General features: G+C 39.8%; 1 protein-coding gene and 1 long non-coding RNA gene across 6 annotated transcripts in view; one reads left to right on the top strand and one right to left on the bottom strand.

The window, feature by feature from the left end:
* Window positions 1–5,741: 5,741 nt before the first annotated feature.
* On the bottom strand, window positions 5,742–16,155 carry LOC115353863. Its single transcript, XR_003927725.1, has 3 exons — window positions 16,074–16,155; window positions 7,480–7,631; window positions 5,742–5,936 (listed from the first exon to the last, which is right to left on the bottom strand). It is a non-coding gene; the product is annotated as an uncharacterized LOC115353863 (long non-coding RNA).
* SPATA7 (spermatogenesis associated 7) overlaps window positions 15,881–27,711 on the top strand; it is a 46,666-nt gene continuing 34,835 nt past the window's right edge. For 2 of the 5 annotated variants that reach the window (XM_030043865.1, XM_030043857.1), the window contains exon 1: window positions 21,190–21,286. In XM_030043865.1, coding sequence (XP_029899725.1) covers window positions 21,205–21,286 — 82 coding nt within the window. In that variant the 5' untranslated portion in view covers window positions 21,190–21,204. Of the gene's footprint in view, window positions 16,173–16,884; window positions 16,915–18,733; window positions 18,792–21,189; window positions 21,287–27,711 lie in introns of those variants that run through there. The other 3 variants (XM_030043894.1, XM_030043883.1, XM_030043875.1) reach the window with 3 other exon arrangements.

Raw genomic sequence — 27,711 nt, 5'->3', positions numbered from 1 at the left:
CATTGATAGTACATAGAAATTACCTGTAACTAGTATGTTCCATTTCTTGGATACACTGAAGAGATGAGACACGGTTAGGTGGAAGTCTAAACAGTCTTTGTGTCATCGCCTTGTAATATGCTCATTTGTGTATTTAACTATTCAGTTTATGGTTAACTATATGGTTGTTTGAAATCTGGTATTTCTGATTGTGAAGATCATTATTCATTCAGTTTATTGCTACAGGAGTGCTGTTATTTACACTCAGACCAAGAAAGCCAGAGAATAACCCAAGTGAAGTGCATCCCAAGTGAACAGGATGCACTTTAGTAGTATGAATTTGGACAGGATCCAGTGCAGAATGCTTTTATAACTTCTTTATTCTCTAGAAAACTTTCTGTCTAGGAGGGCATTTAAAGCCTTCTCTCTAGGATAACCTGAAGACCTTTTTTGCAGATGATTTTCAGAAGCTTTAGTTTAGTTAAGAATCAAGAAGTTAAGTAAGAATCAGGATTACTATGCACTGTGCAAGGAAAAGCAACCTACTATTTTTATTGTCTTCTACTGCATGCAGTTTCTTACCACTTTTTAAGTCATAGCATGCAGTGCTGTGTCTTCATTCATTCAGGGATAAATCTGCAGAACAGAAAACTTGCTTACTGGCAGAGATGGTTTCAATGAAATCAGTGAGTCTGTCTGAGGCAGCTACACCTCAGTAATAACCTTTGCCAGGATGGTATCTTCTCAGATCTGACCTGTTTGAGTTACCACAGCCTGTCTGCAGGTTCCTCTGGCCAGTGACACTAAACAGAATACACTATGGATCCTGCCTCTCATATCCTAATACATCATTCATATTCTCAGACCCACTTTAGGCATCCACCCTCTAAATGCCAGAACAGGAGAGGAGGTACCTGGTTCACATTCTGTAACCATCTTCTTCATCTTCAGTTCTCTTCTGGTAAACATGCCTCATTAGCCAGACTCCAGCATTCAGACACCTGTTACATCAATCCCTTTGTATGGCCAGCAAGGACTACAGTGGAGTAGTTACCTCACTTTTTTATTCTATCTGAAAAAGTACATGCACATTATTAATGTAAAAGTATATTGTAGCATTTTTTTCAGTAAAAGATCTGCCACGTAAAAAAGTATTAACTCAAGCTGCATAGCATTGAGTCTCTGTCTGAACCCACTTACATCTGTTTCACATTAGTTTAATTTGACTTCAGTACAATTACTCCTGAATCATAGTCATGGGAGAATTACAATCTGGCTCTCAGTTTTTCCATTATGTCCCTGAAGAATCCTTATAAGATCAAAGGCTGATATCTGACAAAAATAGCAAGCCTGATTAATAAAAACAAGCCACCAAATTCATGTTATAGCAGTACTATTCACGTCATTTTTTTAAGATTTCTTACTAGATAGGTACATGATGCTTTACCTTAGCAGGTTGATAACCTTCCTCTATATTAAACAGGAAATTTGGGGGTAAGCTTTCGGAGATACCTATGTTTCTTTGCCATTCACACCAGTAGCAGAGTCACGAAAGGAAGGGTACAGGCAGAAGCCAGCCCAGCCTGCTGACGGCTTGCAGGACCCTGGACAGTTACGAGCTGGCGGGCAGCCCGCTCCGACCCGGCTGTCCATTTACCCGCTGGTCTCACCGGCACCGGGGGGGCTGGGCGGACCCCTGGGGCTGATTGCATGGGAGAAACAAGCGATGCAAGAAAACACGGGTATGAGCCTCCCTGGAGCATGAGCTTCCTGGCCCCCTGTGAGAGTTTGGCCTGCCAAGGCAATGCAGTGGCAATGCAGTGGCAATGCAGACTTTGTGAAAGAACGTAGCAGCAGGCGCAGGGGAAGAGTAGCACACAAAATATCCAGAGAGGGAAAATGAGGGGCAGCGGATGAAGGGCAGTCAATATCAGGAACATACTGATAGAACTACAGGCAACCATGCTAGTAACAAGGTAAAAGGGGAATGGGAAAACCCCAAAGATTGTGATACAAATGAAGGATTGGAGAATAGATGGCCTTGACTTGGGAAGGGTAAGGATCAATGCGTGGGACACAGACTCTTTAGCTTGAAGGCAGAATGGGGGATAAATGAGTGGAAGTGTTTAATGCACCACAGAAATATATTAAATCACACCTGCACATACAGGAGTCATTCAAGGAGTAGTATAAAATTGCACTACTTGAGTAGATCAAAGAAAATAGAGCAAATAACACAGTTTTATGTATATGCTTGTTGCTCTAATGCTTTTTTGTTTAATGCCTCTAGGTGTAAGAAATACACTTACAAAGCTTTGTACTTAGAACACACAGGGATCTTGGACAAGACTTCAGATTATTTTCTGTATTGCTGCATAGCCTGACTATTTCCTTCTTAATCTGCAGGACTAGTAGAACTAATTCAGCTACATAGAAGAATGCTTATCCTGTACTCTGACCTTAGTTCCTGCAGACATGACAGCAGACTTATCAGCCAGTAGGGCAGGGTCAGGGGCCGTACACACCAAAGACATTAATGCTGGTCTCAGAAGCATTGTCTTACCACCCATTTTACTGAAAGCTTTCATCATTTCTTAGAATCAAGTATGCCACTAACTGCAGCTGTTCCTTTCCGTGTTTTTCAATGCAGTGTATCATATCAGCAGCCTATTAAATGTGGGGATTAATGCAGCTATAGAATAGCTAAAGTAGGAAGGAACAGTCTGCACAGACACCATTCACTGTGACCAGTCCTCCTATAGCTTTCACTTGTGCCTATTTCTTTTCTACTCTGAACAGCAGGGGAAGAAGGAAGCTATACTGAGCATTTAAAGGGCTGACTACAACTCTTGCATTAATCATCATCACTTTTACAGTACTTAGAAGAGCTTTACTACTTTCTAAATTAGGTAACATATTTCTCACATGGCTGGTGTAGTAAGAAGCTGTTCCCAAAATGTGAAAGCAATGGTATTCAGTATGGAGCTGTGGAATAAGGAATGAGATGAGGCTTCCTATTCAGTTTCACTCCCAGCACTCTCACACACCTTCCCTCAGCTTTGTAGCCCAGGACATGTGTCTTTTCAGCCACACAGATATAGAACTTTTGCAACCAGTAGTTTAGCCATTGTTTGAAAGGCTAACACTCTGAATTGCCTGGGTCTCTGTATCTGCACACCACTGGCACCTTCAGTGCTGGATCTCCCAGGGGAAAATGACTTTGAAATAGGATGATATTTCAAGCAAAATCAAATCAATAAATTATTATTCTGTTGTAGGAAGAGTGGGGGCTATGTTCTGAGTGTGAATTAGAAATCATTAATTACAGGAACAGTGTGCCAGGCACTATAATAACAATCAGGAAAACAGCTCATGACTGAGTGTCTTAATATACCAGCAAGGAAAAAGCTATTCCTGCATTTCTGAAGATGCATAGCCTAACAGTAGGTGCATCCCAAATTGAGTTTCTACACAAATTGTACATGCACACACATACAGAGTCATGAAAAAGAAATAAAAATACAACCCCCTGAGTGGAATCTAGTGGATTTGGTAAAAAAGAAAGCAATGAAAAGACTAGATTCATCCTAGTATACAATGTCACCTTCTACAACAACTACCATTCTCCATTTCATTAACTGTTTCACAGTATTTTATGGGAGAAGATGTAGTGGAATTACAACAGTTTAGATGCAACATGGCAAGAGGCTGCAGTGTTATTCGCACATGGCATACTCTCAGCAAAGTGAGAAGCTCACTGTGAATCAACCCATAGGCAGTGGCTTCTCACAGTTAGCAGATCTGCTACAGCCTACAGACCAACAGGTGACATGCATTTCATTCTGCTACCTATGAAAAGAAATATGTCACTGTATATAATTATAGTAAGATTCTGGACTATATGCATTCTGGGAATATAAAGGCAATAAAGAGTTACGTGAGTTGGGAATTGTACTGAGATAGGGTATCTTTATGCTGAAGAATGGAAAAATGTAATGTACATTAACTTCCTAAGCTAATGGTAGCAGATTGTCTACAGGCAGCCTCCATTATACATTTACATTTTGAATGCACACATTCTTTAAGCCTTTTATGAAGTAATTCAGGAACGCATCCCTACAGCTCTAAACCAGCTGCAGTTACTTCTGTATGTAATACATAGAAAAGCCTTGAGATCTGTCTAAAAGGAACAATATAAAACACTATATATTTTTTACACCTTTACATTGTATTTGTCTATAAAGATCCCATTTAGTAGTTCTTATCTGCTTCCTTACTATACAAAATAATGTGATGCGGGTAATCTCTAGTTCCCAGAGACTTAACATGGTGGTTGAACAGTCAGATCAAAATTACTTGTATTACAAAATGCATGTACAACTTAGATAAGCACTCTGGATTTTTCTTCTTTTTTTCTCTTTTTATTGGCACAAAGAAATAGTTTCACAAGGCTGCCTATTAAGGGAAAGACCTCCCCCTCATTTAGAACACTGCTTTGAAATACTAAAGAGTGTTGGGGATTGGTGACTGGTTTATTACAGCAGCTGTCAACCAAAGCTTTCAAAAGTGACAAGTGATTTCCATTCCCAGCTGAAGACACCTTGAAAAAAACAGTTTTCAGACAGCACTGAGTATTCACTCTGAGAAAAAGATGCCCCTTTAAAACATTTCCAGTTGACCATTCAAGAATTCAGGAAACCAAACCAATTAGTCCTGATCCATAGCTATAGATGACTATAGCACAAGTTCCCAAAGGTACTTAGGGAAGCAAGTCTGATTGAGTCAATGGCAGTTAGGCACTGAAATATCTTGTGGATCTCATTTTAAGCACGTACCACCAAATCCATCAGTACTGTAACCACATTAATTAACTTAAATTAATTAAAGAAGGAAAGAATTTAGCACAGAACTATGTTGACAAGCATTTTGAGTAAAGGAAAGCGATGGAATGAATGAAGGCTCTGTCACCATCATAAGTAGCTATCTGCACAGACAGTGGTAAAAAGGGACTCCATTGTAGAGTTCAGAAGTAGGGCAGAAGTGTACATTTATGGTGCAAGTTTTCTGAATGCCAAGTTGGAACTCAGAGCAGCTATGGTTATAAAAATGTTGACAGAAATTTGACTCTACTAACATTAGGTGCCGCTAAATATATAAACAGGCATGGAAGTTTGCTATTACAGGTCCTTGCTAGATAGATCAATAACTTGCCTTTGCCAATGCCTGTGCTTGATATTTCAAGGAGAAACAATACAGCTAATTCTATTTTCTTTAGCATCTTCCAGCTGAGTATCTGAAAACACTCTACTAGCAAAAGTGAATCATGGAAACCTTTTAGAATAAATATTATTATGGCCATTTACAGATGAGGTAATTGGTATATAGAATGGTCTAGCATCTCATCTAATTTCATGAGAATCCTGAATAGAGTGAAAAATGAAAATGAGATTTTCCAAAGCCCAACTACTTAATCAGAAAAAAAGGGTAATTTCATGACATAAGAACCCAGACTGGTATACTGAAAAATATTGTTGATAAAGAAATAATATAAGAATCAAGACATATACATATCTGTTACTGTCATTTTGCTTGGTAAAAATATATCTCTTATTCCAGCAGTTTATTCCATACAAAATCTTTGCATAAAACCACCCTCCCTCTCAATTACCACAAACATCTATAAATTATACATGCTGGCTATTTGGGTTATAAATCAGCATTTCATATTACTTTCTGGCAATACAGCATCATCCTTTAATTATAATAAATATCTCATTCTTGATTTTGTAACAGTCCAAAAAGAATAAATCACAAAGGCTCTTTAATTTTTCATTTTGTGTAATCACAGAAATCTATAGCTGTCAATTTATCCCTGTATGTCAATTTCCTTTTTCTCACTTCCAGAATTCTCTTTCTCTTTTCGATCTTCATTCCACTGTCTTGAGAAGTGGCCAAAACTGAATGAAACACAGATATGTTCACTAAAGATCTATTTCAACTTTATTTAATTACAAAGCAAACCTTTTTTGCATTATCTTCCATGCTTTTCAACATTGTAATGCATTTTGTTTCTCTCATAACTGGGTAAAGACATACACTCAAGGCAAACTACAGAAAAGCTGGGATCCTATTGTTTCCCCATTTCTTGTAAGAAATTCACTGAAGCACTGAAATCAGTACTCACTTAAGCTGTGACAAACTTTAAAACAAATGAGGTGATATTTGGTATTGGACTCTTCAACAGTTTTTTTCTGCTTCAGATGTGTGGCATCTTCATGGCAGATAGGACCTGGTTTGGTTCTGCTTCACTCTGATTTGGGATGGATATTTTAAAAAGTGGGTTTTTTTCTTTGTTTATGCAATGAACACAAAACAACAAGTTTTGACATATAGTGAATATGTGCTTTGTGCATGAAAATTCTCTAAGATTGTGGCTGTTTGTCACAAAATTTTCCAAAATGAATAATATTTCAGTTTTGGCTTTAGGAATTATATCATTAAAACAAACATCTATTTTTGGCCTACTTTATCCTCTACCATGACATTCATTATTCATTAATCAGGGGTTAGTAATAAAAGGCAGTCAACTTCCTTTTGTTAGTAGTTGTTTCTGATTCACACACAGTGGTAGGAGGAGATCCAACTGTTGCAAACATGGATACACAACAGTCCAACAGCCCATAGCATCTTTATAGCTGGAGAGGCTGCCATGGGAACTGACAAAAGTAAACCAATATAGCTATACATTTCATTAGTTTGGAGAAACAAGTTTTCAGATCAGTAACACTGCAGCAGCCACCACACAGCAAACATGAGCTAGTTACCAGTAATATAATCCTCAAAACCTACTGAGATCCAAAAGAAATAGCTAGTGAAATCTTCAAATGAAAAGAAAATTATCAGTAGCCAAAAAAAAAGGCAATCTAGCTCTACTTTCAGCAAATAAAATGACAATCATTTTTTCTTACACACAAAGAAAAAGCAGCTGAACTACCCCCATCCCCATTTGTATTTTGTAAATCAAAGATTTGTGCTACTGTCTTGACTTTTACTAAAAGAACCAATTGTTCTTCAGTCATTTCCAAAGCAGCAAGGAAAATATATCTCTATATCTGCAAATCTAAAGACAACAGTCTTACAGGGAGCCTTGCGTTCACCTCCATTTTGTTTTGATCATGACTGCTTTGTTTTCTGTGTCATCTTCCTTCTCAGATATTTTATTCCACCTTAAAAATTGCTAATGTTCTTAAGGCGAAGAACAACTGAGGCGATTTAAAACTTGCATTAAGCTTTAATCAGTCAAGTAATTTGTGTCTTAAATTGCTAACTCCTCAGTCCCTAGACTTAGAGATATGATTAACAAACACCATTAAGAATCAAATTACTGCACCTCCAGTAAAGTGCATAGAAATTCCTTCCCCATAACTTCTGCTGAGGTGGAAAGAACCTGCTAATATTTTCTAACTCATGGTATTAATGTATAGTTTACTGGGTACTTACTGAAGAGCATGGTGCCTTATGGTTGTCAGGTGTCTTAGCCCGTCATGGATGAAGGTGAGGACACTGGTCCTTATCTGTCAGACAGAGTGAGCTTATGAAGTTTAACAACACAATGAAGTTTCTCCAGAAATCCTTCCATAGTTCTGAGAAAACTGAAAAAAGGCAAAGAGAATTGTATGGAGGAGAGGAACATGACTAGCCATAACTAAGCTAACAAGCTCACTGTGATACCAAATAACTGGAAAATTGTGAACATAATATCTGTAATCTAGAAAGGAGGAAAATGATCCAGGTAGTCACAGGCCTGCTAGTTTGACCTCAACACTCTTCAAGGATATATTTTAAAGAAAGCAGAAACCAAGGGCATGTGGAAGTAATTAGTAAATGCAATAAAACCTAATAGGTTTTATTAACCAAATAGAACCTGAGAGGTTCTTGAGATGCACTTAGCTAAAAGGGAGACAAAACAGGTTTTCTTGATAGGTAAACTACAAGGATTGGAGAGACGTTACTGCTGATGATCCTGGAAAACCAGTCTTGGAAGACTTTTGATACTTTCACAGTACATTTGGTGAAATAGCTAGTTGTGCATATTTATAATGTATGGAATGTGGGAATGATAGAAATTGGAAGGTATTGCCAATATTGAGAAGGAACAGGTTATGATTTGGAAAGTATTTATTGATACTGCAAATTTGTGTGGTACAGCTTAGAACACAATTAGTATTAGCAGCAGCAAGTGCAAAGGCATGCATTGGAGGGCAGAGAAGAGCTGTTATTATGAACAGCAGATGACACAGGAGGAAAGAGACACAGGAATATTAAGTGAACATGGGAAGTCTTGGAAAATAAAATTCATATGAATCAGGTAAATGTTTCTAGCACAGATCTTACTAGAATATATGAAGAAAAACATGCATTGGGGGAATGGAAATACTAATTTCTGAAAAGTGAATAGATGAGCATGAGACTAATACTGGTACAACATTAACTGAGTATACACTGATCATGAATTTAAAGGTTTCTAGCTATGTAAGGAATTGAATTTTTGAGCAAATTTTGAAGAGGGCTGCAAGAATAAAAGCATACAACTTCTAAGACAGAGATTGAACAGCTTATGGGAGAGATTTGTATGATGATGTTGTCTGTCATTAAAGAAACCATTGTAACACATTAAGACTTCTCCCTATCCTAGTCCTATTTTCCTTTATTTCTACATTGTAGAACTGATTTGCTTACTCAGAGTAAATTCAACCCCTTCTAGTCTTGTGTGGAATTGTTATACTCCACTACAGATATTCATGTTTAATATTAAAAATCACTGGCCCTACTGGCTTCTGTGACATTAGATTAGGGATAAATACCATTCTGTGTTTAGGTCTCAACTATACCATGTAATCTGCAGTTTCGATATTTATTATTCAAAGGATAGATGTCATTTCTGTTTCTATTGATGATAAGCACAGTGCAAAAAGACTCATCCCAAAAATGCAGACAAGCACATGAACTTAAGTGTCTCCATTTTTACTACGAACTATGAATCACGTTGAGGTGATTTAGACTGCAACCTGCTCAGGCACCCAAATTGGTGTACACAAGGTCACACAAGTCACTGACAAAGCTATAAACAGACCCTGAGCATCTTGACTCCTGGACCTGTGAAACATCCATCAAACTGAAGTCCCTTTCTTATCTGATGTAACGTATTAATGGGAAGGGAAAAAAAAAGACTTTATACCAAATTTTAAAACAGTAAAATTTGGGTTCTGTCTAAATCTGAACACGGATATTCCTGAATTCTTATGATGACAGTAACAACATACAAATTTAGTAAGTAGCAGGTGTTTTCCTTGGAATATAACTTTTAGCTGAAGGGAAGTCCTAGACAATGTAACAGAAAGTACTTATGACAATTCTTCCTAGGATTTTTTTTTTTGTATTAATGAAATGATTCCACAGAAAAATTACTCTTAGAGGATTTCATTGCAACAATTAAACTTCACATATTACATTTTGATTCCTGCCATTTTCTTGCCCGTTGCTTTCTTTCACACATGGTTACAAGTGGTTAACATGATGTTGGGAATTTCAGTCTATTTCTAGTAAAACTGTATTTCACATTCACGCAGATATTGAAAATGCATCAAAGTGCTGTGGAAAATCATAATATTGTATTGTCTTTTGCAGGGAATTCTGAAGCTGCCCTTGAGAATTCCTCTGCTTGACCTTGGCAAAGCTGAAGGTACTCTCTTCAGCACATAGGATCCCATTTGTTCAAGCATGTGCATGGATTAATACACTCTTAGGCAAGCCTGAGCATGCTGTAGTAGCTGTGTAGAAGGTGGGTGGGCCACACAAAATACCACACTGACATTCTTCTGTCTGCCTGCCACGGACTGGGTAGATGTAGTCAATCCATCTCAGCCTAAGCAGGAATAGCTTCGCTGGATTTAATGGAGTTGTATCATTTATATATGTCTAATCTGAGTCCTAAATTTCTGATATTGACTGAAATATTAAAAATATGTTTTCATCCTGTTTCTCATTAATTACTATGAGTAAGCATTTCCATGTGGCACAATAGGTAAATCTATTAGAAAATAAAGCATTTCTTATGGTCTAGAAAACTGAGTTATGACATTTACATAGTATTTTCCCTTTAAAATTCCAATTACTCAGTTAGTTACTGCAGTCTGCATTCTTTAATACCTAATAGCTCAAGTAAAGTAATGAGAAAAGACCAGCCCTCAGCAGTCAGCCCTAATAAAGGACAGTTTTTCACATACAAGCCTCCTGTCTGCAAACATTCATGGGAACAGTAGATAAACAGAAAATGGCACAGTGTAAGAATAAATATAAGCAGAACTTGAGTCACCCCAGCTACTAGGTTTTACATTACAGCCGAGAATAAAATCTTACACGATTTATAGAGGTTTCTTCCTTGCCACATTTGAAAATACTCTTGTATCATGGAGATAGATGCATTAGAAGACTCTGTATAGAATCATAGAATCATTTAGGTTGGAAAAGACCTTTAAGATCATTGAGTCCAACCGTCAACCCAACACCACCATGCCCACTAAACCATGTCCTGAAGTGCCTTGTCTAAGTGCTTTTTGAACACCTCCAGGGATGGTGACTCAACCACTTCCCTGGGCAGCCGGTTCCAATGCCTGACACCCCTTTCAGTAAAGAAATTTTTTCCTAATATCCAACCTAAACCTCCCCTGGTGCAACTCAAGGCCATTTCCTCTCATCCTATCACTAGTAACTTGATAGAAGAGACCAGTACCCACATCACTACAACCTCCTTTCAGGAGGTATAGATCTGAAGAGAAAGAACAGTTGTACAGAGCATGTCTGCACAGCAGCTTCCTGAAGGGTTTTGGTAGTAGTTATTCATACTGCAGGGGAGACTTTTTCTTGTAAGCTGATAAATATTACGGCGGTTTAACACTGTGTTCATAGAAACCTTATGTCATGACACCAAGTTAGGAGGGAGGGTTGATCTGCTCGAGGGTAGGAAGGCTCTCCAGAGGGATCTGGACAGGCTGGATTGATGGGCCGAGGCCGACTGTATGAGATTCAACAAGGCCAAGTGCCGGGTCCTGCACTTGGGTCACAACAACCCCACGCAGCGCTACAGGCCTGTGGAAGAGTGGCTGGAAAGCTGCCCGGTGGAAAAAGACCTGGGGGTTTTGGTCGACAACCGGCTGAATATGAGCCAGCAGTGTGCCCAGGTGGCCAAGGCAGCCAACAGCATCCTGGCCTGCATCAGAAATAGTGTGGCCAGCAGGAGCAGGGAAGTGATCGTCCGCCTGTACTCGGCACTGGTGAGGCCGCACCTGGAGTACTGCGTTCAGTTTTGGGCCCCTCACTACAGGAAAGACATTGAGGTGCTGGAGCATGTCCAGAGAAGGGCAACCAAGCTGGTGAGGGGCCTGGAGCACAAGTCTGATGAGGAGCGGCTGAGGGAGCTGGGGCTGTTTAGTCTGGAGAAGAAGAGGCTGAGGGGAGACCTTATCGCTCTCTACAACTACCTGAATGGAGGTTGTAGTGAGGGGTGTGCTGGTCTCTTCTGTCAGGAGGCTGGAGATAGGACAAGAGGAAATGGTGTCAAGTTGCAGCGAGGGAGATTTAGGTTGGATATTAGGAAAAATTTCTTTACTGAAAGGGTTGTCAGGCATTGGAATAGGCTGCCCAGGGAAGTGGTTGAGTCACCATCCCTGGAGGTGTTCAAAAAGCACTTAGACAAGGCACTTCAGGACATGGTTTAGTAGGCATGATTGACGGTTGGACTCGATGATCTTAAAGGTCTTCTCCAACCTAAATGATTCTATGATTCTATGATTATATATTCCTACAGTTCCCCTCATCTTCCTTATGACATTCCCTCTTACTTTAAGTTAGCTTCCTTATTGCATTCCAAATTACAGGGTATTAAATATTGCCGTTTTTAAGACATGGACCATCTCCTCTGAATTGTTTCTGCATCATCTTTCCCACTGGAGCCCTAGCTTTACAAAAATCTCTGACTACTGCTGCCATACTGACAATAACAAAACAACTAAATGCGTTGCCATGAAAAAAGGGAAAGAGTTTCCAGCCCTGCCAGAACACATACCTTTCTATCATTTAGAAAGTTGCAATGATATTTCAAGACTGTACATATGAACAAGAACGATATGACCCAAAGAACACACAGCAAACATGAGGCAGAAAAGAACCTACCATTCCTCCTGGAAAAGTATGCTTTTAAAAAAAACCACAACTATTTCAGCAGTTAAGTCTTTTCTGTTTTCCCCTCACACCAGCTGCATAAGAGCTAATCCAATTGTTTGACACAGGAATTTCCTAAGTAGGTAGCAAAAAGCCTGCTCAGGAAGCCTGTTTAAATGCGTTTAGAAAGCACTGCCTCCTCTGATCTTTCAGGGAAATGTTTTTCTTTCCAGAGAGTTGTAGAGGAATGGATTGCAAGGTTAATGGTCTGAACACACCGGCTGGGGATTGCTGCAAGTCAGTGGCAGCCTGCTGCGAGCAGCAGCAAGGGGCTTGGAATGCTGACACCCCAAGCCACAGGTGGGTGACAAATCCACACTGAGAAAGGGTACTGATGCCAAATAAAAACTCAAGTATATCCAGGAGATTTATTTCCATCATAAAGTACATAGTGTGATGAATTTAGGGCTCTTCTAGAACACTCTGTGAATATGGTGTGCAGATCTGGTTGTTGGGATGTTTTCTGCCTGCATATGTAGGCTTACTTTGATAGACAGCTGTCAGGAAAAGCAAGCATGAAAGAAAATCAATGGCTTGAAATAAGCAAAGACTCTCCAACACACTGCAGATTTCCATTTTCTAGTGTACATACAAACTATTTTTTCCAAGAAAGCCAAATCCCACAAATGCACAGTTCTGACATTATGAACAGATCTCTGTCCCAAGAGAGCAGGTAACTGTTTGAGGTCCTGCCCGACATCCAGTCTTTTTCAGAGGAAACTTGTCCTGTCCCTGGGCTAAGTGTGCAAAGGAAAGTGAGCATCATATGGGCTATTTCCTTTTTTTTGAAATCTTTTTCTCTAACAATTTTGTTTATTTCACAAAAATAAACACTACCCTGGGCTTAAAAATGCTGTTCTGTTGCTGAATACTATTAACTGTACATTTTCACAGCAGTTAGGTGTCTACAGTGGATGATACACAGGGCAGAGGTAGTAGACAAGAAGGCGATAGTTCTCTAAGTCCATGTCAGGGTAGGGACAGATGCCCATCTACACTTGCAAATGTGACTCTCTCAGTATATTCCTGCTGCTTTCATTCCGTCCCAGTGTAGGTCCGTTTTAAAACCATGTTCTGTTGTAATGCATTCCAAGGAAAAGGGGAAAATGCCCAGCTGAAAAAGCCAACAACATTCAGTGCTGTGTTTCCTCTTTTCAAATTGGGAAAGGACAAATCTTACAGGTTTTGTCATATTATTGTTTCTTTGACGATGGTAGGCTCTCTGCAGCGATCTGTGTTATTTATTTCTGCACTTGTTCAGATGGATCAAAGTCCAGGACTGATACAATTTTTGCAAAGGCTTATTTTTGTTTATTACATGTTACAGGACTTAATGTGTTAGCACATTGCTATACATCTGGGTTACTTTTTAATTACACTTAAAATATATATAGTCTCACAGACCAAAGGGAGCCAAAAGCCAAAGGACCATAAGTCAGACGAATTAGAAATACATAAAGCTTTGGTATGTCTTGCCATTAGAGGTCAAAAATTTCAGAGCCAGGACATCTCTAGGATGCAGTGGCTGCTGATTGAGAGGGAACTAGTGGAAATCGCTACATTCCCTCAGCGTTGCCTAGAAACCAGGGTAATAGTTGTGATATGTTTCTAAAAATGCTTACTTACATTTGGGTGTTTTAATTATCTATATGGCGGAAAAAAGTATAGGAACAATAGGGAGGAGACTATGAGAAATCCACCATTTGAGTTGGACAGAACAGACTACTTACTGCATGTTGGTACTGCACACTGAGAATTTGGGAACCTGAAATTCAGAATTCAGATAATGAAACAAAAAAGGGTTTAAAAAAGTATAAAAATATTACCATGAGCAGCTCATTTAAAAAAAAAAAAAAAGAAAACAGAGAGAAGTGTTTTCTGTAGCATGATCTCTGCGGCCAATAGAGAGTATTACAGCTAACAGGATAATACCACGCAGAGGTGAGCATCTCATACACTTATATTCTCTCTAGTATCTTCAGGTATCTGAAATGGAAACTGGTTTAAGACTTTCTCTACCTCTACAATCTACAGATTTAACTATTTGGATTATATCAAAGTCTAAACCAGAGACCCTGAAACACAAGAACTATGGTAATTAATTTCCTGAAGCCCTTTCCCCAAATCTCTGATTTCACATGCAATCAAAAATTTGCTTCAGAGAAAAAAACAAAACAACACAAAACCAAAAGAATTGTTGGATTTGGGGCTTTCTAGATTTGTAGGTTTTGCATGAAGGAGTGAGGAGAACAGATACTCTCCATGACATTGCCCTCACATCCAAGACACATAAGAGAAAATGACAAAATGCTATCAAATTACTTTATTTTGACAAAAAGGTAAGGTGTTTGTGGCATCATGGCTGATGGCAGTTGAAAGGCCATGGGAATAGGCGCTTTATAAAAAAAAGCAGTCAGAAAGACAGAGGACCACCAGAGGATGGAGGACCGATGGGTTTCCAAGGCATATGTTCCCTCTCCTGACCTCTCCCAGACAAATTTAACACCAACTACATTTATAGATGATTTTACAGAAAACAGAGTTAGACTGCCAAAACGATCACTGCAACGTGAAGCACAAGAATATAGGCCATATCCAAAGAGTACTTCATAGAGCTAACGGGAACATCTAAAATTATAAGGGAAATCACAGGCTGACCACCAACAGCTAGGGGTTAGCAAGACATTTCTGCTAACATTCAATAGTCGACTACTGAAAAGTTTTCTGAAGTATTTGTTAAGAGACTATACAAAGTACGGGGGTAGATAAACTGCAGGTTTCATCCAGCATGAATGTTTGTGTGACTTACGGGGAGCTTTGAATGAGGCAGAAACAAGGAAGAAAATTTGTTTTAGAATACCATCCCCTTGATTTTGCTATGATTTTGAACTACATTCAAACTATTTTTCCTAGCATGTAAGGAAGGGTAGCAAATCACATAAGAAACTGTATTTAGCCTATAATTAGTAGAAATTGCTAGATGGTGAAGGGGAATGTCCCTCCAGCTGGGACGACACATAGACTTTTTTGAGGTGTCTGGCTATGGAGGAGACCACAGTACCCCTGGCGGATCAGTGAGAAGAAGCTTCACATAAAAGGCACACACAAAGGGTTTTCTTGCAAAAAGCCTTGGAGATCTCACATTAAGGAAAATAGCAGCCTGCCTGACAAAAACTAAATACGAGCCTATGGCTTCTTCAAAAAGTTAAAATCCAACACATCAGCATGAATACATTCATCAGTGATGGGATCGAATGCTGCTTTTCAAAAGTTTACTTCTGTGGTTCATTTCTAAGGTGCTGTTTATTTTGAAAGATACTGAGAATGAATTTCTTCAGTGTAACGCACTGGGAATGCTCTAGACTCTCGATTTGTCATTTGCTCCTCTGGAATATGCGCAATTTGCCTTAAATCACTCCCCGGCATCCATTACGCTTCGACTTCCTGTCAAGTTACAAGAAAAAGGCTTAAATAATTAGGGCACCTTTCACCGACGGGGCGAGACTTTCGCTTGGCTGCAATGCCCCGCTTGAAGGGACGCCTTGGGGCCGGGGCCGAGCCCGAGCCCGAGGGGTGAGGGGGCAGCCGCAGCGCCCTGCGCCTCCTCCACCCCGCCCACCCGCGGCCGGGGCTGGGGGAGCGGCCCCCCCCCCATCACGGCGAGGCCCGCAGGCCGCGGGCTGGGGCCGCGGGGCGCAGGCCTCCCCGCCCGGCGCCGCGCTCCCGTGGCCATGGCAACGCCGGAGGCGGCCGAGCCAGGCCGCGGCCCAGCGCCGCGCCCCGCCCCGCCCGCCCGCCCGCAGCTGGGGACGAACCGCCGTCGCCGCCGAGCGGAGCGCCGGCCTCCGCCGCCCCTCCGGGCCCGGCCGGCACCATGGGGCTGAGGATGGAGAGCGGCAGCAGGCGGAGCCAAGGTGCGGGGGGCTCGGTGGCGGCTCCGCGGCCGAGCTGGAGGGCGCGGGAGGCGTGCGGGGCGGGGGCTGCCTGCCGACCGGCGGGGCGCGCTGCCGCCCGGCCTCCCCCGTCCCTGCCGGGCGCGGGGGTGCCGGGCGCGGCCCGTCTCCCGCCCGGGGCTGAGGGCAAGGCGGCGCCTCCCCCTTCCCCGCCGGCGTGTGACGGCGGGCACGGCGGCGCCGCTGGGCGGGGGGGCCGGGCACGGAGGCGGGCACGGAGCCTGCCCGGGGCCGCTCGAGGCGCCGTGGCTCTCGCAGCCGGCGCTGAGGGGGGCTCGGGGCTTGCCCCTGTCACGCACGGCTGCCCTTAGCTGTGCCGTCCTGTTGGTCACGCGTGGGGAGCTGGGCCCGGGGCCGGGCTGTGAGGCAGCGCCGCTGGGCCACCCGTGCGGCGGTGGAAATAGCCAAGTGCAGGCGCCTGCCCTCAGCGAGCGAGGCTTGACGGCTGGGGCTGTGAAAGGTTACACATAAAACCCCTGAAAGGTTATAATCCTCCTAGAAACGTGGCCTTAAATTGTCTAGCTTACAGCCGTCATCGCAAGCGAGCATATGTATTTTAACGGCATTTGGTGCTGCTGTGGTGAATGTTTCAGGCTGCCGGTGTCGGCCGCTTCGTTTTTGAGGCCTAAATGTCTGTGCTGTTCGGAGTCAACTTTGTTCTTCTCCAAAACTGGTATTCATGGATTATACTGGATTTTACCCTGTGCGTAGAACATCACTTACATGGGATTTGGATGTAGAACCAAGGTTTTTGGTTTGGTGGGATTTTAATGCAAGTGTAGTAGAAAAATAGAAGACTCAAAAACTTTGAAGCTCTTATAAAGTGATTCCTTATGCAGATTTAACCTGCCGTGGGCTGCTCTTGTGCTCTGTTCCTATGAATAATCTTAGAGGCATTTGTCATTCATGATAAAAACAGGCATAAACATGCAAAAATATTTGCATGAGCCAGCTCTGGCTCTTGGAAAATACCTAAAATATTTTTAGATCTGAACTGGATGACATGCATAATATAAAACAATGGTAGGAATTATTCAATGCTGTGCTATAATGTCAAAATCATACGTAGCTCCATCAGGTCAGATCCTCTGAGGTAACGTTATGCTTTCATGTTGCATCTCAGTGTCAGTTCCAGTCTTTGGAGATAGTGGCGGACGTCACTCCAGAAGATGTGTGATATCAAAGTAGAATTTGAACATGACTTCTAATACTACATGGGAATATGAAATTCAGAGCAAAAACTAGTGTCTTGGGCATCCAATTTTTATTCTCTCTTATGCACTGTGAAGTCAATTTTATTACAAATTTATCCTTTTTCTGACTATTCTTATTTTTTATTCTCAAAATATTTTTATAGACAATCAGAAAGCATGCTGATTGTTTGTTGACCATAAAATGAGAATAAATAGGATGCAAGATCTAAATTTCATTCCGGTTGCAGCAAGCTTTGCATGAATGACTCCTGTTTAAAAAAAAAAAATAGTTCAAAAGTAGGAAAGAATGAATGTGTGTCTGTTTACATGGGAAGCTGTTGCTTGTCTGCATACGAGGTTATCACAGAGTCAGTAGTATGTGAATAGACAGCCCAGTGTCTAGTTTCACAGACACACAGAAAGAATCTTTACAGACGAAGGGGATTAGCACAGACAGATCCTGATTCCTTACAGTGAGCTAACCTAGAATCTGTGTGCCTGAGCAAACTTGACAGAACAGCCATTGGATTGCGTGCAGACAGTTTATGAAAGAGGCAGAACACATCATATTTGTGGTTTGTCTATAAGACAGTTGTATCTGTGCACTGTCTATCAAGAATGTTAATACAGAAGAGGTGGGATACCCTCTTTCATGTCCTAGTGTAGTCTGTGCAAAGTTTCTTGTTCAGACCTGGCCTTGTCATTGTAAAGAAAGAATCAAAATTGTATTAATTTTTTGTATCAGGGTTTCTGTTTTGTCTAGTGAGAATACTGAGCAAAAAGAAAAATCTGTTTTTTCTGGTTTGGTTTTTTTTTTTTTTTTTTTTTTATATATATACTGGACTATATAGGATTTGCCTGTAGGTCTTTTCAAAATTCAAATAAGGCTGAGATTTTTCCCTGGTAAAAATATTGAAGAATTAATCCTTTATGTTTTTGCTTAAATCCAGGTTAAAACTCCAAGTTATTTACTTGTAAATTAGTAATTTCAGGAGTTGATTACTGCAGTCGCAGATTTATAGTATGACCTCAAATAATCTGAATACTGTAATTCTAAACTAGCTTTGTTGTTTAAATCTGGTCTTGTGCATTGGGCTGTTTAATTCCCACAGTGATTGGCACGTATCTGAACAGCAATGAAATCATATGCTTATTGTTAATCAATGACATGTATTTGTGTCATTGTTGCATTACAGTGATGGGGAAGTCATCATCATTGTTGCATGGAGGCTGCTGTTTGCACAGGCTTCAAAGATTCTAAAATAAAATGAAAATGCTTTCCGTGTTTACGGAGAGCACCATCCTATTTAGATTTTTCCTACATTGCAGGAAATCCTTGCACTAATCTGACTGGAGCTGGTAGGGTGTTAGCACACGTCGGTGACTTGTGAGCTGCTTTCTTTTTCCTCTGTATTCCCTCATTTGCCACTTTGGTAATACCAATTCAATTTTTCAGAAGCTGAAGTTGCCTTTGACCAGCAGGGAAGATGAAAAAGAATCTATTTGTGTCTTCAAGGAAAGAAGGTTGTTTAGAAGTTATATTTGAAACATAATGGTACATTTTAACTGAAATTGGGAAACGTTAATCACCATCCTTAACTTTTTACCAAATTAAAACCTTGGCTCAGCAAATCACTTGAACCTATCCTTAATTTGACCATTAGTCAAATAGTCTATTAAGTGAGTTTTAGTCACTTAATGTGACTAATCCCATCTCCATTCAGCAAATAATTTAAATTTTTAATAGGACTTAAGTACCTGATTTGTCCCATTTCATTGAAGATTTCTTGCATGCTTCAAGTGAAATATGTGCTAAAGTAAACAGGATTCAGATCGTTAACCCTACTAGCTATTTTGCTCCAGATTATACCCTGCAACTTTCTCTGAAGCACAGCGGATCAAGGTTTCTCTGCTCTCCATTCTGGGTGAGGCCAGCTGTCCATTAGAGTTTTGTTAATGTATTTTCAGCTACAAATATGAGAGGGTGGAAGTTACTAACACTAATGGGCAGGGAGAGGCTTCCTTGTAGGCATCGATTATTCTAACAAAAGAGATTTTTTTTTCAATGCGTAGAGAAGAATCTAAATATAGTGTGTCTATACATTTAGACATATACATATATTTTATCTGCTGGTTGGTTTGACACTAGATATTGAAACACCTTCAAAATGCAGGTTCATGGGATGACATAATGTTGAGTTTCTTGAAGCAGTAGAAGCCAGCACATGCATTTGTTATGCAGGACATGCTCGTGAGCTAGTGTTCTAGCACCCTTGAATAATAGCACCATTCCCACAGGAGAATTGTTACAGCACATGGTAGCAAATGCTCCTGGATTACTCTGTGCCATCTTGCACAGGCACAACTATCCAGTGAATTCAGGTTAGTAATCTTTTAAGCCAGAATTTTCTAAACCGTGGTATTGATAGTTGTACACATATCACTTAAAAGTAGCATACGGACACTTCTGGAACACCATCCCTTTTGGTGCTGCTGCTAACTCTATAGAGGTGCTGCCCAAGCAAATGATGATGGGACTGACTTAAGTTCATTTGCTTCTGCCTGCAATTTGTATTACAAAATGTGCTGCTGACAGATACAGCAATTTGTTTCTGCTTTTGGAGTATGAAGAGAGCAATAACCTGCATCCAAAACTTCCCTTATTGGTCATGTGAAGCCAGTAGCTAGAAAAATTGTAACAAACATTTTTTGAGAATTACTTCATCAAATATCTCAATTAGCATATTTTAAGGGTACTGTATACAACTATTTAATTAGATTTCCTAAATTTATCAAAGGAGTTTTGGGATCTTGAAACTGAAACACAAGTTTGGTTGAATGGTTTGCATTTATGCAGAATACTATTAGATTATTAGTTGTAAAGGTCTGAGAAACCTAACACTTAGGTGTTAGGAGTAGATGTAAAGAAGAGCTTTTGTGTAATCCAGCATAGTGAGTGTATAAATAGCGCCCATCTAATTAATGGCTTAGAAGATTATGTATGGTGCATGAGTCATGGAGTGATAAATTGTGTAACTTTCATCATATTTTGCCTCTGACACAAAAGATCCCATGCAAAATTCAAGTGGAACATTTAGGACTTTATTTCAAAATTGGGATATTGTAGCTTCTTGGGGCTTTAGTCATAAAGTTTTGCTTCAGAAAATGTAGAAAATAGCGACTATATTTTGTCCTCTGGTGGATTCTGCCATTTCTTAATAAATCTTAAATGTGATTCTGTTAAAGCCGGTTTCACATCTAAGGCTCTGTACTCTCAGAATTGATGGGAGTTTTGTCATCACTGAAACGAGAAATGGGTTCAAGATGCTTCTGTTTCCCTTGCATGAGCAGGAAAAAAATAGAGGTGTGATTATGAAGTGCTCAGTTTTGCCCCTCTGTAACTTTCAAATAAAATGGAACACTATCAGTGCATTCAGTAACCAGCTAAATCTAAAGTAATGTTTGAAGTTCTCTTGTGGTAGCATAGATGCTGCAGAAAAGCAGTGGAGGCTTGCCATGTTTTAACCTCTTCTAAAGATGTAGCCTGTGGGTGGGTCACTGCTCTCTGCCAGCTTTGTCCTCTTTCCAGTTCTGCATCTGCCAGCCAACTTCACCCAGCTATGAGTAAGAAGTATGAGTCTTAGTGGTAGAAATGTCTGTGGCTGGGTGGGAGAAAACCCCCAAATTTAACATATTTTTTTTAGAGAAAGTCATTCTGTTCTTTGTCCATTCTCACATATGCATCTAGAGGATAAGCAGCTAGTCAGCCAAGGATAAGCAACCAGAGAAGCTTAAACTAGATGACCAGTTATAACACCTGTAGCACCTCATCAGCCACAGCTGAGCAAGTAGGAGATATTAGACTGAGGGGGAGGATTGCAGGTAAGGAAGAGGCAGCAAATTGGGGAAATTGAAAGGAGTTTAGGGAGTATGGTAGGAAGATGTAAGCCACATCAGTGGGAGAACAAGCCTTATTAGTAGTACTACTAATAGAGCATCCTATTATTATTTTTTAGTAATGAAAGTATATTATCATGCAGATATTAAAGAAAGATAGTAATTACTTCTTATTGAAATAAATTAAGTTTAAATCCAGTGTGGATTTTCATAACCAGGTTAATCTCTTAACTTACTTTGAGATAGCAGTGTTTACTCTGTATATTTCTGTGTTGTATTCATATCCACAATGATTTCTGTAGCATAAAGAATTAATGGATATTTTGATTTAAAAATTCTCATAGTATTAAAAAGGGAGAAACCTATATTTCAGGTCCTAATCTCATGCCTCTAAATATGACCTTTTCAGAAGTGTTAGATTAGATGCTTGAAGGAGTGTCCATCATTACTCCCAAGTCATTTAGGATTTCACAGAGATTATTTAAGCCACTTCTGCTCCCTCCTCAGCATGTGTACAGCATTAGTACTGTAGTGTACTGTTAGTGTGTACAGAGTTAGAAGAATGAATTCATAGCAGGAAGCCCACTGAAAAAATCACTAAACTAGTCAGTAGAACAAGGGTGGTAGTGATAGAGCATCCTTGACTTCTATTAAATTCACAGCACAAAACCCCTTCTGCGTGTAGTTGCCTGAATTACCCACTTGGACAAAGGTGTCTCGCTAACTATTTTTGGTTTAGAGCACTGAAGGATTAGGGAAGAAGAGAAGAAGAAAAGGAGCTGGCAGTGGAAGGTAGAAGAGGCAACAGCACCAAACCTTCATAAATGAATGCAGTGGGTAGAGCGTTTGCAAAGCATTTGTCAACTTGGATTGCGTGTCCTTATCAACCTCAGGGAGATCAAATCCTCACATCTCATGCAAATGTTGCAATTCTAGTCCATTATAGGCAGAGGTGCTTCCTACGTTTCAAGCTGAGAGGTGGCCACTGTGCAGCTGAGAATGCAAGAGTCCTGGAGCCACCAAAAAACAGTGCACAAAAGGGTTGGTGTCTTGGCTGAGTGATGGGCATGCTCCGCTGGGACAGCTAGGGAGACCTGAGGTCTACATCCACCTGGAGCTGAGGGTTGTTTTAACCCAGGCTAAGGTCTGGGAGCTGCTCTTAGGGAAATACAGTGTTCATACATCTCTACACAGCGAAGTGGAGGTTTTCAGCCTTTTAGTGCTAGATTTAGAAGCCTATATCCAATATTCCACCTAAGGTCTCTGTATTTTTTATGGATTATCTTCTAAATAGCAAGTCTTGGTAGGTAAAGGTAACCTGAATGATTTTTTTTTTTTTTTTTCAGTATTTTTGATTTGCAATGTCTGAAGTGCAGGTTTGTTGTAAAAATAGCAAGTCTAATACTTGTGTTTAAAATCCTTCCTATAAGGACATTGTAATGAAAGACTGGGCTTCTTTCCAGTACATACTCACGTTCCAAATCCGGAATGGCTTTGTAGAAAAATAATTTCCATAAATTCTGCATATCCACTGACAACTAGGAAACACCAATTTCCATAATTTTTAAGACTGTAAAATTAGAAATAAAGATAGGATGCATTTTAAATTAAATGAAAAGATAATTTAAACCAAATATCTTAAAAATCTCTTTGCAATAATATAATTGTTACTTACCTTGGATACCAGCTGGAAGGAATTACAGAGCAAGGGGTTTTCTATTTTTTTTCTCTGTTGTATAGTGTCACACACTTGCGGGGAAAGCCTACAACAAACAAATAGAAGCATTAATAAGGAGCTAAAAGATCTAATTAATTTTTAGAAATATTTAATTTGTTTGCTCTCTGTACTTTAGAGAACACACAGCGTGAGAATCCTGATTTTATATTCAGTGTGGACAGTCCACTTACATCTATGAGGAAATGTATGTTAAGATCACATAGTTACATGTATAGTATATCAAAGATAGAAGTCCATTATATGTCTCAGTTTCTGAGGTTTAAATCTCAGAAAATAATTTCTTAAACAAAATGGAATTCTCTCAAACAGTTTCCAGTCCAGTTCTGGAAATATATTTACGTAGACCTTAAATTTGTGACTGGATGTTTTTTATTGTAAGAAGTAGAAAGTGTGCATTTTAGTCAGGAAACTTAATTATTGCAAAAGCTGCTATAGTACTGCAAGTACTGGGATCAGTTCTGCTAAGTCCAGTTCAGACAAGTGCTCCTATTCCCAAATAACTTATTATTTAAGAACCATCAAAATCAGTAGAAAATTTTTCACTGAAAAAATTCTCTCTCGCATGCATGGGTTTTGAAAAAAAGAGGCAAAGTAGCCAAAATGCATACTACTTTTACTCTGCTCACAGTCCTAAACCAGCACAGCTTCCATCACTCCCATAGCTATCCAGGTGCTTTAATTATTATGCTTTGTAGTTATTGTCCTTTGTCAGGTTCATATTTGGTTACTATGTAATTTGCTGAAAATCCCCTTCTCCTTTAAAATTCTCTTCATATATCTAAGCCTTCAGTTTAAGTTTAGTTTCTGCTATTGTTCAAATAACTTTGAAAACAGACTGAATCTAAACAAATACCTGTTCAAGTCAGTAGACAACCTGAAATTATATTTGTGAAACATTTGAACATTAACGCTTTCTACTTCACTTCAGTTGTTTTGTAGAAACAGTAAAATACATCGGATATCCTCTGCATACCAAATCCTCCAGTTTCTCCTCTGACATTAGCAACGTACGTCTTCATTGTAAATATTTGACACTGTAAAAAGTGGGTTTGAGTTTCAGACTGAAGATGTAGGTAGGGTATTTATTATAAGTTGAATTTGGTGTAGAAACAATACATTTGATGGCATGTCTACGTGAAACAGCCTGGGATCCTAAGAAAACAAAGGTTTACTTACTATTCTTTGCCTCTTCTGCTTTCAATAGTGCTAAGCATTATTTCAGCCAAATTAGTGTCTTTGACCCTTTTTCTGTGATAAGTTTTCTACATGTTTTATGAAAGCAGGTGGTTCACAGAGAGCATTTGAGGCTCTCATTGATGAACAAGTTACAAAAATATCTCAGTCCCTTTTTTTGGCACGAGAGTCAGAGAGTGTAGGAGAAAGCACCATGGGGTACCATGGGAGGACCATAGGAAGCCTTCATCACAAGTTCTGCTGTTTATGGAAATATTTTTAGGTTAAAGACTGTTCTGTTCTTTAATTGAAGCTATAATAATATATATGATTTGCCAGGATAGAGCCGCCAGAATCCAACTAGATACTAAAAAAAAGTTGTTCAGCATAAACTTTTGCCCAGCAAGGAAGTGTTCTAAATGACAAGAAAATGTCATTTGTTAATGGCATGAAAGTTTTCAACAGGTCCAGGTGCTAGTGGGGCTGCAACCCTGACATTTCAAGGGTATCCTAAAATCTGAGCAGTCAGAAACACTTTTATTCAAGGTCCTCCGCTTCCTGGAAAATGGTTCAACATTGTAATGGCCTAGGTATTTCCGGGGGGGAAGGAGGGGGAGTTCAGAGATACCTGTGAAAGGACTAAGTATTGTTCTTATCCTGCAATTAGCCGGAGTTGGGTTGGAAATACATTTGGTTGGATCGAGGACCTGAAACCTTTCCTCGGCAGCAGAGGAGTTACAGCATGCTGGAGGAACTGAGGTCTGGGAAGATAGCACAGGGGACATAGGCACCTGCGCAAACACCGTGACCTCTTTATAAATGGTGTTGTGTTTCCATTACCTTTGGGACTTCTGCAAATTGGGGGTTTCTGCATGGATTGGAGGCGATCTCTGCGCTGTCCACGTGCCCATAATTGGAATAGGCTGAGGAAACTGTAAAATACTTCTCCCTCCTGACCCTTTCTGATCGTTTTTCTCGCCTATGAGATAATGATGCAGGATGGGGAGGGGGGCTGACTCCCGCCCCCCGCCCCGCCCCGCCAAGCCTGCTACAGATTAATCGTAAAGGACACAGTAGTTCTTTCGTTACAGTTTACCTGTGTGCCATCTGCTGGTGATGCAGAGCAAATGAACATTTCAAAACAGTCTGGTTTTCCTGTGGTGCTGAATAGACGCATCTCCAGCTGAAGATAGTAAAAGCAACAGGCTTCTGAGCGTCTCTGATCATCTTTTAACTCAGGGCGAAGGCATTTAGGTTACCTGAAGAGAATCAACTGTAATTATAACAATGTCTCTGCATTTTTGAGATGCCCATGCCTACCTCTCTATGATTCTGTCACACAAAAATGACTTAGAGGTGGTCTTGTAAGCTTTTATCTAACGGTATGTGTCCGCTTCTGGAATTATAACTTAGCTCTGAAATACAGAAAATACTAGAATATTTAGATTATTTTGAGCAACTGTGAATGAAACCCTTCTGATTCTCAGGTGTCTGCTATAATCTACATTTCTGGTGTATACTTTTTTTTTAATTATCATTAGGACAAACTTTTATCTACTAAAATATTATAATCTAACATTCAAGTCCTCCCAAAGACTTGCATTCTTTAAACACATGAGTATTGTAACTTCAGGAAGTCATGAGTTTCAGGGCAGGTATCCAGCTAGACACTGGATACTACTTATATGTAATAGTGTATGGTAGAGAAATATAATACTTAAATAAGAAAGAAGGCCATTATTGGCAAAAGTTTAAAACCGTTGCAGAGACAGTAATTCTAAATCTGATAAATTGTTGCTGTATGTTTAGAATTTTAATATTTTAAAAATAACTTCGCATTGTTTGTTCCTATATGTGTTTAAATCACAAATAGAGATTAGGAAGAATTGTACCATGAGGGGAATTTAAAATGAGCCATTTGTAATTGATACAGATGAGCAGGAATGTTGTCCTTTGGCTTTAAAGAAAACAGTATAAAGATAAAACAGCTGCAGGACAGAGTTGAAAAAATCTACAGCAGCATTTTCTCCTTTTTTTTTTTTTTTTTTCCTTGACCCTTTACTACTGCTGGTCTGGCAACTTCACAGCAAAGAGTAGTGGGAGCACTATTATTGCAGACACTGCCTCTAATACTGTAAAACCGCAGAATCCTATTCTGTATAAAGGCTGGCTTTTCTAAATGTGAAATCCTCATACTAATTCAAAACTGCCTTAATATTTTTGGGGCTTCATAAGAGTGGGGATTGAGTTTATTAATCCAGATTTAGTGTAATTTCACAACAGGATCCCAAGAAAGTACTCTGCAAATTTCCACATATGCTCATGATTTGCATTTTATTTCTTTTCTCAAGATAAATTTTGTTGCTTCCCCAACTGATCCTAGTCACTTGAAATTTATAAGGTGTTTTTATAAGGCTTTTGGGGAAATGATATTAAAACATTGTTAAAGGAACGATTTGGTTTTCTGCAATCTCTACTAATTAATAGTCAGACACTATGTTAACCATCTTGTGCAACATGCTGTTGCACTTAAAGTAGAGCTACAGAATGTAGTAGTTATGTATGTAATTGCAATAGTACTCTAACAGTCATTACACAACAGTGGGAAATCGGAGGGGCAGGGAACGACACAACAAACTGGAAAGCTGGGTGCTGGGCATGCAGGAGGTAAGAAGCCATGAGAGGTAGAATTAAGGGGCTTTTAACATGTGTGACATGGCTTCTTGCACCCCCCAGTCAGCTTGTAATTATGTCTGCCGTTGTTGACCCAGCTGAAGGCCACTGAGAAGAGATTCCCACTCATTTTGGGTGGGTCCAGCTTGCTTTGTCATCCGATAAAGGGTGGAAAGCTGGAGGTGGCCAGTAAGTGTAGAGCGGTAGAGTTACTGCCCCAGAGCTGTAGTGCCTCCAATTGCTAGGAAACACTTACGTGGCAATTGCAGACTCTTGAATTGACAGATGAGAAGTAGGATGGGAATGGGAAGGCCAAATGGACCTTGATAGTCATAATAAATTTGTAGAAATTGGCTGCATGGTTTTGTAACTGATGTTCAGTAAGTGTGGTATGTTTACTCTGTTAAAGAAAACATGTTTGTTTTGCTTTACGTTTTAAGCAGGGTCTTGGAAACCTTAAAGGAATGCTTTGTATACACTAGTATTTGTAGTAATAGGATATTTCCTGTTAAAATTTGCTTTTAAAATGATGCAGATAATTAATTGAGGTGCAGATTTTTAAATCATAGGTTGTGTAACAGACAGTAGTTGTGAGCCTGACAGTACAGCATTTATTTTCAAGGAGGAGATGTAGAGCTTTTAATTCACATTCCTTCATTTTTTGGAACAACTGGTTGTTGTAAGTTTTGTCAGCATCTACACTTGTCTGTAGAGTTCCCAGTCTATCAAACTGCCAGCAGATTGAATGGCAAACCAAATTCTTCTTACATTAACAATAGATTTTTGAAATAATGTGTTCTCATTGATAGGATGATTTTCACACAAG

This window comes from Aquila chrysaetos, chromosome 2 (genome assembly GCF_900496995.4).
Source record: "Aquila chrysaetos chrysaetos chromosome 2, bAquChr1.4, whole genome shotgun sequence".
In the NCBI taxonomy this organism is placed as follows: domain Eukaryota; kingdom Metazoa; phylum Chordata; class Aves; order Accipitriformes; family Accipitridae; genus Aquila; species Aquila chrysaetos.
The sequence above is the reverse complement of the archived record's forward strand: the minus strand, read 5'-3'. Positions and strand labels throughout refer to the sequence as shown.